At 40.5% G+C, this 10,984-nt stretch overlaps 1 protein-coding gene across 2 annotated transcripts; it reads right to left on the bottom strand.

Moving 5' to 3' along the window:
- Positions 1-309: 309 nt before the first annotated feature.
- On the bottom strand, positions 310-10,951 carry SULT6B1 (sulfotransferase family 6B member 1). Of its 2 annotated transcripts, XM_042876716.1 has the most exons (8): positions 10,907-10,951; positions 9,053-9,202; positions 5,712-5,824; positions 5,379-5,468; positions 4,099-4,225; positions 3,350-3,444; positions 2,909-3,065; positions 310-2,048 (listed from the first exon to the last, which is right to left on the bottom strand). In XM_042876716.1, exons 2-8 carry the CDS (start codon positions 9,129-9,131, stop codon positions 1,918-1,920), a joined length of 792 nt encoding a protein of 263 aa, XP_042732650.1. In that variant the 5' UTR covers positions 9,132-9,202; positions 10,907-10,951; the 3' UTR covers positions 310-1,917. The 2 variants fall into 2 exon arrangements, with proteins under 2 accessions (XP_042732650.1, XP_042732642.1); XM_042876708.1 differs by lacking the exons at positions 9,053-9,202; positions 10,907-10,951 and adding an exon at positions 8,659-9,025.
- Between the last annotated feature and the right edge of the window lie 33 nt (positions 10,952-10,984).

Raw genomic sequence — 10,984 nt, 5'->3', positions numbered from 1 at the left:
AGAAGACCTTGAACTTCTCTTTCTCAAGATAATTTTAATATCCTTTCCTGCTTTATGTTTGTTATTGAGCAGCTCATAAGGGAAATGGAGATGACAGAAGTACTAATAGAGCAGCAGTTACCAGTTACTATATTATAGATACTATAAATACTTACAACTGTTAGAAAATGTAAGTGCAAAACAAGTCACAAAAATAAAATAAAATAAAATAAAATAAAATAAAATAAAATAAAATAAAATAATAAAGTCAAAGCCTGTAGTCAGGGAGTGAAAATTTTCTTCTTTGAAAGGCAAATGAAAGACATATTCTTTAATGTGTTAAAATACCACTTAAAGTTTTACTACAAGTTCCATAAGAACAAGTATAAAGGGGAACACATATATATAATACAAAATATAAATGGAAAATGTAGAACCAAAACTGTTGTCTATGCATATGGCTGAAAGAATAGAATATATGAGTGGTGATTTTCCACAATGAGGAGTTTAATTTTTCTGTTGGGATGTGTTTTGTTGGTTTTTTTTTGTTTGTTTGTTTAGCTGCTGTCAAAGCTGTGAACAATATGGGCTATTGGGTTTGACCTTCAATGCCACCATCTGAAAACATTTCACAGTGCTTTTCCATTCTGAATGTGTTTGAGGAAGGTAAAAATTCTCTCTTTCTCTAGTGGCATGACATTTAGATTTCAGATGTGCTTTCATTTTTAACAGAACAGAAACTAAAACACACAGCTGCAAACAAATCAGCTGCCCCTCACACTAAACAGTCTTATATTCAATATGCTTTAATGCTCATTCTTGGCTGGTAATCACTGACTGAATGTGCTGAGAAGTGGCTGCAGATTATTAATGTAAGAATGTCATCTATAAAATATTACTTTATATGGCTAAGCAACCTTATCTTAAATAATCTTGCTGATCTAAAGGTGTAAAAACATAAAAGTAGTCTATTTAGCATCTTGATACAGAATTTTCTCTTTAACTGTCCTGGAATACTTCAGAAAAATCTTAAATGGAAAAAGATGGCAGTTCAAGCAGGTAGACTGGCTGTTATTGGTCAAGCAATTCATGCAACCTGCTTTACTAGAGATTGGTATTCCTTTTTCAACATCATCTTCAATCAGAATCTTTTGAATTTCCTTTTATATATTTCTTAGCAATGACATTAACCTACTGTTCCAGTAAGGCCTATTACAGCTGAAGCAAATACATAAGGAACACAGCTGTATTTTCCACTTATACAGATCTTGGGATTAGTTCGAAAAGCTTCATCAACTTCACTTGTTTGGTATTAAAACAATTCATTCTGATTTGGTTTGGTTTAGTGTTTGGTTTACTTTGTTCTTCAATCCTCACTCCAACTTCCATGAGCAACTTCTGCCCCGGACAATTCCTTCAATTGCTCAGAGTTAGAACTTCCACTAACATTCATCGTTTTTTATTCCAAAGCAATGAAAAATATTCATGCCAAAAGAGGTGGAAACTTTCTAACTTACAGAGAAAATGATAACAACAACAATAACAAAAAAAAAACATTCTGAAATTTCACTTTAAACCGAAATACTACACGTTTCCAAATCTGAAAATCAAGAAGACACCTAATGATTGGCTTAAAAAATCTCATGGAAGGTCACTTCCAACTTACCGAACACTTTTCCAGTGATTTCAGCAGGTTCAACTACTGCACATAGATTTCACACAAAATCATGGCTAAAAATCAGTTTTAAAAAACAAGAGTCAAGTCGATGACACTATAAACTGTAAGAATGAGGATTGCTTGTGCAAGACAGCACAAACACGTTTGCAAATTACACAGATTTTTTAAAATTTCAGATCAGATACTGTTCTAATTTCTCTTTGATTACATGAAAGTGAACAAAATGCAGCCTAGATGTTAGACTTCTCCTTAACAGAAGCTCAGGCCTTGCAGTACACATCATATTTTAGCTTTGCTCCCAGCTTGGTTCCTTCTAAGCATGCTTTGAATTTGGCATCCATTTCCTGATTCTGAGCTTCAGTGAAAAGATTTTTCCAGTCCCCAACAACACCTGGAATATAAAGAAAAGTAAAACAATAGCCCTGAATGTAAGGACAAGGGAGTATGGTTTAAAACAAATAAAATCATGCCTCTTGTTATATTTCAGGATAATCCACTTTAAAAAAGAATCTGATTAAGGAATACACTCTGCTTCTTTACTTTCAGTGTCCTTAAGAGAATGTGAACAGAACTGGGACATGGGAAGCTACTGGTCTGCCTTTTGCCTTACGCTGTTGCAGATGCCTGTAAAAGATGATCAGCAGCTATGAAAAGAACTCAAAAAATTCAAACATGTGGCTTTTAACTGCGAGAGACTAGTGTGCACAACCAGACACTACCCTAAGCTGCAGTCTACTTGTGATCTAGATTCTGGGGGAGTTCACTGCTGAGGTATTCTGGGTCTACAGCTCTAGTATTAGCCACAGCTAAAAGGCATGGCTCAACCTGTAGAGCATCTGGATTCAACAAATTGAGTGAGGTTCCTAGGCAACCACAAAGGTTATTTAGGAAATCCAAGAAGAAAAATCTTTGGAGATACTTTGCAGATCAAGTGCCAGGCTAACCTCAGTAGTCACAGAAGCCAAAACAAAACTCTTTGCTTTAATTGGTGCTTGCTGCAAACCGTGACCGAAGGGTGTGCTACCTGGAAGGCACTTCTGCTCACCACTTTATGCAGGGCTTTTCTGAATGATACTGGTACTTATGATGAAATCAGTTGATAGCATTCTGAAGCACCAGCAGTGTTTCCTAAGTTCCGAACATTATGCATAAAAATTAATCACTTACTCATCCAAATCCATTTGTCCAAGATGCAGCTACCTTTCACAAATCTTGCAAAATATGCTGCTTGTTTGCTGTAAACAAATTTACCTTTGCGGAAAAGAACTGTGCCAACAGCACCATAAGTCTCCTGAGCCTTGTTCTTCACTGCCTGGAAAGTAGCCCTGTCTGCGATGGACTGGATCTGCTCTGTTGTTGGGAAGAATCCAAAGAATTCTGCTATTTGCTTTACACCAGAAGCCAGATTCTGAAAACAATGCAGCGAGAGGGGATCATATTATGTGCTTCCTCTAAAAAAGGACCTACCCACTCGGGACACATATGGCCATCACCTACTAACACCATCTTCCTTCACAGTACATTTTGTATGTTACACTGGAGCTCAGTTTTTATATAGCCAGATTCAATTTGTTCCTGAATGGATACTTGATTTTCCTTTCAGAAACCTGTGCTATTTGCTTCTAATTTCAGCAGTTTTCAGGAAATGGGCTCAGATGTGTCTTGACCATAAGTACATAGTGACTGCTTTACCTCTTTCAGGTCTTCATACATTACAATCATAGTGTTCTCATCGTCAGTGTGTTTGTTCCAGGTGACTGCATGGTCAAAATAAGATCCCCAGCCAACTGTGAAGAGAAAAAAGCATCAGTGTGATCCCTTTTTTACTGCTGTGTACTTATTTCCCTCTGACTGAAGGATTGCTCTCTGTGGCTCACCAGTTACGTCCATGAAGAAAAACAGAACAGTCTGTCCTTTAGGTGGTACCATACTGCATATCAGAACAACAGAGACTTCCATTGGACTTTTGTAGGTAGGTGGCTTCCACACAGGAACATGTACTTCCCATGTGCTTCCCCTCCATTTCTGTATTGTCATTAAAGATATCTCTTAAAAGCCAAAGCTAAACATCATTCTAAATCTAAAATCTAAGTTCCTTACAGGGTTTTTGGCCTCATATATGGGAACACAACAAACAGTCATTCCATTACCATCATTTCAGATCTGTAGCACTGCCTCCATTACTAACTGACAGGATTTTATCCCAGTGCCATTATCAAGCTGCCAGGCAACTCCCCTTGCTTGCAAGAGCAAAATATCCAGAAGCAAAGTATCTTTTGGGCTTTCTCCCCATTTTTGCATTTAGCTATCTCCTTTATCATGAGGTATGGCCACCAGTGAATTAATTATGACACAGCTGTTTTCCCACTAGTCCCATTTAGATGTTTTCAAATATTTTCTTCTGTTGTTTCTTCAGCTACATTCAGTAACTATTACCATACCTTTCCCATTCATGAACTCTGAGAAGAACTCATCCCAGGAGCTGTAACTGGGGACACTTGGCACATTCTTGTGGAAATGAAAAAATGAAACAGCTGTATCTTTAGGGTTTCGAAACAACACGAGTATCTGGAGCGGGAGAAAGAGATCAACAACTTTAGATCATTTATTTCCCCTGGCAACCAAAATGACAGTAAAACCAAACATTCTGCAATCAATAACTTAGCAGGGACCACAAAATATTTTCATTGTTAGGTAAGGCATAGAGAACAAGTTTATAACATGTCATAATAAAGGCCTTGTAACCACTCCTAAGATTTGCCTATCGCCCTGAAGCAACTGTAGGAAGGAGCAGTTGGAAAAACTGTAGTACTGTTACGGAAAACTACCTCTTAACTACCCAAAACCTGGGAAAGGTGAAAGAACCATTCACTGGTAGGAAAAGCTCCATTTCATTCTTCTTCAGGAAACCACAGCTGCTACAATCATCTCCCGTTTTTCAAAGCATGGCAATAATGTATTTGAAATCCTAAGAAACTGCAATCCTTGGAGACAGTAAACACTTCTGTGAACAAGCTATACATAAAACAGGAAAAAAGTACTCATAGAACATGGCTAAAACCCGCATTCCTTAACTAGTTCCTCCCTTCATTTGTGGTACATTTTCTAACTGCTATGTACTTAACTGCTATGTACCTTTCGTTGTTCAGTGACTTGGAACCAGAAATATTGAAATTTTTTGAATGTAATTCTACATGGAGACAGTCAGGGTATCAAGAGGTACTGCTGTCACATTAATTCTTACCATGGCTATATGTAGACAAGAGTAGTATAGAAGAGAAAAGCATGACACTTCAACCATTTTTTGAGCACCATGACAGCTTCTAGATCTGCTCTTTGTTTATGTACCACTAATGCTTTTGTGCTAAGACAGTCCAGAGGTCATATAATCACAGAACGGCCTGGGTTGAAAAGGACCACAATGGTCATCGAGTTTCAACCCCCCTGCTATATGCAGGGCCACCAACCACCAGACCAGGCTGCTCAGAGCCACATCCAGCCTGGCCTTGGATGCCTCCAGGGATGGGGCATCCACAACCTCCCTGGGCAACTTGTTCCAGTTCCAAGTTCTTTTCCCTCAATCACATTTGCTAGGGTGCGAGAAAAGGATGTAGCCCCAAATGATATTCATGCATGTTAGTGCTGCCAATGAAATTAGGCTTGTTCTTAGGAAGAGGAAGGATTTAAAAAAAAAAAAAAAAAAGAAAAGAAAAAAGTCCACCTTGGCTTTGTTCTTGAAAATAGACTTTGGGAGGAAATCATAATTCAGATGTGTTGCCAAAATCCTTGGAGATGGAATCTGCTTCATCCTCTTTAGAAATAAACAGAACAATAAGTGAGAACAGGTTTATTACATGGGTGCAGCAACAATCTGCCAGCACGAGTCGCCTGCGTGAAGCAGCTCCTAATCAAAAGGCATTACTCATCCAAGATTATCCTTTTTTACCCTCTCAGGAGAAATATCTTTACTTGCTACATGACTTCATTTTAATAACTTGCTTGCGGGGGTGCAGGAGAGAAAACTACAGACTTGAAGTAGGTTCTTTTCACTAACCTGATATTTATCTGGATCTCCACATTCAATAAATGGTAGCTCTGTGCTTACAGGTTTACTCTGAATAGTTGTAAATATCAAATCATTTAAAATCTGGATAAGCCAATTCACACCTGGATCAAGAAACCCAGAGAACAAAACAAAACATATGAGAGGTTTATGTAAGATCTCAGAGCCTTCTCATTACATGGCTTAATTCAGCATAATAGACATCAAATTACATTTGTAATTTGTATGTATACATACAAATAGACATCAAATGATGACATAATAGTCATCAAATTACAGATTCAAATAAAATTAAAGCTCTCAAATGACTATAAACAAATTAATGTTTTCTGTTAACAAGATCCTCAACAGCTTCTTAACTGTGACCTTCTTGGCTCACTTACAAATGATATGTGGAAAGCATCAGGAGCAGAATTGACACAACAATATGTTGTGTATTTTTAATATATCATAAAACAATCAGTGACAGACAATAAAGGCAGCTTTCCTGTCATTCACAGAGAAACACTTGGAAAGTGTCCAGGTAGGAGTAGGAAGGAACAAACAAGGAGTTTCATTCATCTGTCAGAATTTTCTGCCCCTCTCCCTGCACTGAGTCGAGGATGAAACAGAGCCATCTATTCAGCATTACCAGCAGCACTTGTCCCATGCTGTGCCTGTTGCTTTCTCCACAAAAAGACTGTCAGAAGAAGGGTTAGAGGAGCTGCAGCCCAACAGACGCCTGCATCTTTCCCATTGGAACCCACCTTGCAGTGAAGACCTACCATGCATGATGGGCTGGGTGCCAGACCTGCTGGAGCAGTACACTTTCCTCCATGCTCCATGCCCTCCTGCAGCTGCTTTGTGTTGCCCTCAGGTTTTCCAGAACTCTATGGATGCCCCAATGACAGCTGATGGGACAGACTGAGGGAACGGTGCGTTCACCACAGACCACAGCATCCTCCAAAGACCTTGTGGAGATGCACTTGCAGGGCTTCCCACTGAGGCCATGGAGCTGTGGCTGCAGAGAGCTGCCTCAGTCTCCTGTGTGTCACCAGTCCCCCATGAATGCAGCTGACAGAGACACTAGCACACACACAGAATGCAAACAGCTTTAACCTCACGCTTTCAGCTTTAACCTCAACTTCAGAAAGTTATTCCCAGAAAGCAGGTCTTCCACCCTGTGTTACATGAAATGGCTCAGGATTGTGTCATACTTATACAATAATGTGTATGCAATTTGTACACATCATACAGTGCTTTGTAATACATCTACATATATAGAAATCGTAAGGTATTTGGTGTATAAATAAAAGACATTTAATTATGCATGAGATTTAAAAGCTGATTTTATTTTAACAAAAATCTACAACTGATAAACCTAAAATGCCTGGCCTCTAAATCCCCTCTTGGCTTCTCAACCATCCTCAGTACCACTTCACAAATGTGTCTCTCTGCATCAGTCTGAGTTTTCCTCCCCACTGCACACACGAGATCTTGGGGAAATGCTACATATAGCAGGACTTTATTGTAACTTATCCTTCATAATCCTCAGTAAGTAAAAGGAATGAGGACAACATTAAAGTTTTGAAGGGCCATCAAACATATTCATAATCATCTAAAAATTACGTATGACCATAGAGTTTGAGCCTGGCATGGAAAATATCTGTGAAGCTGGCAGAGGAAGCCAGCCATCAGACCTCAGATGCAGGCAGTACTACAACTCCACATCTGCCAAACTCTATGAGAAATCAAAGCCAAGCTCTGCCTATCTTTATAAGTTCCAGCCAAACCCTGAACACAAAGCCAACAGAATCAAAGTCAAAAACAAAGATGTGTATTTCACTTGTTGTGTCACCTTCCTCCTTTTGTACTTTTGTGTGCCCTCTCCTTCTCTTGGCTCAATGTTCTGTATCACAGCTAGCATATATTTACTACAAACACCACAGGCTTACTTCTTCAGTGCCTAAATGCACGACAGTTTATTTTCAGATCAGAACTGAGCAAAACAAAACCATAGGAACTGACCATGCTCTTCACTTTGCTGCGTGAGATTTTGGCTAAGGACTTTCCTATTAGAGCTCAATGTGAGCACATCAGCTGTGTTAGTGCATTGAATTCCTCCTCTGGACCCACGCTCTCCCAGCAGCCCCTAGCTTCTGTTACTTGCGTCTCAAAGTAGAAACATAGGCTTAGAAAGAGCTTCCTTCGTTATCAAAACCTGGCCCTTCTTAGTAAGTAAATGTGTCATACAAGGCACAACACTGATCAAAATCAGCTAGCTGGTAGGTTGGTTGGTTGTAGAGTAGTTTTTTTTTTACCCTCACCACTTCTATTGCACCTTCCTTCCTTTCTGCTGACCTCTGACTACAAGATTTTTAATTCCAGTATGCTATAATATAATATTATAATATATATATAATAACATATAGAATAATATATTATAACATATAATATATATATATCATAATGCAATTACAAAGCAAAATACAATAATGATAGTAAATACAATGCCAAGAAAATTATTATTATCTTACAAGTACAGATGTTGCACACTGCCACATCCTACTCCTTGTGAGTCTAATGCGTAAAACTTCATTGCTTCTGCACATTACACTACATTATATTACTAATATTCTTTTCAGAATGCAATTTATCACACTGGCAGAGGTATCTTGCTCCACTGATAAATAAAAACTATAGTCTTTACTCTCACAAAATAGTTTGATTGCTAAAACATTTCATCCTTTCAGAAGCATACATCATGCTAAAAACCAGTGGAACAGATCACATAATTAAATAAAGCAGGGAAAAAACCTGCTGCCTCTGCTTGTAACAGAAATGCCCATAATCCTCACACAACGTAAAACCATAATTAATTTGTTATTTTCCTTTTTACTGTGTCAGCTAATTAGTTACTGTACCATAGACAACAGCAAGTAATTTATAATGTATTCACCGCATCTGGGGTAAGACACCAGCACCATATCATCTCTTCTGGCTTCCAGGTTCTCCAGGGCTTGGAATGTCTCTGCGCTGCACACTGTGACTGGATAAGGAGTCCCCCGGTAGGAGAACAGCATGTCCTTCAGGGTAAACCCTTCAGACTTTGCCAGTGCTTTATTTATTTCATCTACAAAAGCTTTATTCTCCTCAGCCATGGTTACCAACTTCTGCTGGGACATGAAATTGCTGGTCTAATGCCATTAAGTGCCTTTAAATACACATTTTTAAGGGGCGGGCCAGAAATTGTTGGTGATATTTCCGCATCTCCCCTTCCCCCCACCAAAAAAAAAAACCCAAAACAAACAAATCTAAGAATTTGATCATTTCTTTCCCTTCTCCCTTCTCACCTTCCTGAAAATGAAAACAGGGTTGATGTTGCCTATCCATAATCTGCAGAGGAGAAATTACTCCAGGAACAAATCCCATTGAGAACAAGCAGAGCAAGTAATACTAGTGAGCTCAGCCACCAGAGAATACTGAACTGGGAAAGAATTGCTCTGTAAGAAAATGCAGCAAGATATTAAATCCAATCTTACATAACATTAATACAAAAAAAAGCCTCAGAAAAAAAATGTCCCTAATAAAAATTTAAGAATTTAAAAAAGACAGATTTTGGCAATAAACTCAACCTCAGATAAGAGAAACAGGTAACAAGTAACAAAAAACAATGAAATCAAAACCATAGAACAGAAAGAACAATACAGAGAAGGAAGCGGTGCTACCATTTTGGTTTCAAAATATCATTGTAGCTACCCACTGCCTTTAAATGTATTTTTTATGTTAAAAAGGACAATTAAACACTGAGTTATGGTGTAGTGCAGGCTTTTACAACACACTCATTAAAAAAGGACTCATTAAAAAGGGACAAGGGTCCCTTTTTAATGATTGGCAGTCTTATATATCTGCCACGATTTTCCCTGCTGGGATGTGCAGAGGGGCACAGGGCTGGTTCAGGAGGGGCAGAGCAGCTCCTCCGTTGGGCTGAGCAGCATGAGAGTTGAACTGAAGAAAATTAATTTCCTTTTGCAACATTACCCATACAGTTGACCAATGGAAGCCACTTGGTATAATCTGTTTTCAATTTCAGCAAAATACTGTTTCTCACAGCACCCTATTGGACAAAATGGGGAGGACACACCTAGACTAAAGTGTAACGTGATGGGTGAACAACTGGCTAATAGGTTGGCTCAAAGGATTGTAATAATCAGGATACATTGGGCTGACAGGCAGTCACTGGTGGGCTTCCTCAAGGCTTCTTTTTAGGGGCAGTTCTCTTCAGTGAGTTGGATAAAGGACTTGAAGGTATACTAAGGAAGTTTGAAGATGACACCAAACTGCGGCAGAGAGGCCTTGCAAAGAGGTCTTGACAGAGGAATAGAATGCTGACTCGTATTCAGCTTGTCACCAACCACAGGACCTTTAACAAGAGCAAGTGCAAAGTTCTACACCTTGGATGGGACAACCTTGGATCTATGGACAAGTTGGGGGATGAGAGTTTGGAGAGCAGTCCCACAGAAGGGGATGAGGGGGGAGGTTCTGGTTGGTGACGAGCAGAATACGAGTCAGCAGCGTGCTCTGTCAGCCCCAAAGAGCCAACCGCACCCTGCAGTGTACCAGCACAGCACTGCCACCAGGCGAGGAAAGGGCAAATCTTGTCCCGCTCTGCACCCTGAGGCCTCACCTCCAGCACTGACGGCTGTTTTAGGTGCCACGCTGCAAGAAAGACATAAACCTAGTAGAGTGTCCAAAAGGAACGCCACACAGATGGTGAAGGGTCTGGAGCAGAAGATGTCTGAGGAGCACCTGAGGCTCCTGGGTTTGTTCAGCCCAGAGCAGAGCAGCTGAGGGGGGGCCCGATGGCGGCTGCAGCTCCTCACAGGGAGCGGAGGGGCAGCGCTGAGCTCTGCTCTGTGTGACAGCGACAGGGCCCGAGGGAACGGCATGGAGCTGCGTCAGGAGAGGGGCGGCTGGGAGTCAGGGACAGGATCTGCACCAGAGGGCGGTGGGCACGGAACGGGCTGCCCAGGGCTGCGGCCCCGAGTGTCAGAGTACAAGCAGTGTTTGGACAACGCTCTCGAACACGGGGTTTAGATTTGGTGCCATGCTGTGTTAAGCCAGGGATTGGACTCCACGGTCCTTGTGGATCCCTTCTGACTGAGGCCGTTCAAACACACCGCTGCCACGCCGCATAGCTCACCGACCACCCGTCCAGCCGCAGGCAGCAGGAGCCGATGCAGACATACCGCAGCCCCAAGAGGCGGGGCGGGCTGACTGCGCCT

This window comes from Lagopus leucura, unplaced genomic scaffold (genome assembly GCF_019238085.1).
Source record: "Lagopus leucura isolate 7727_CA_CO unplaced genomic scaffold, USGS_WTPT01 Super-Scaffold_73, whole genome shotgun sequence".
Lineage (NCBI taxonomy): Eukaryota > Metazoa > Chordata > Aves > Galliformes > Phasianidae > Lagopus > Lagopus leucura.
The sequence above is the reverse complement of the archived record's forward strand: the minus strand, read 5'-3'. Positions and strand labels throughout refer to the sequence as shown.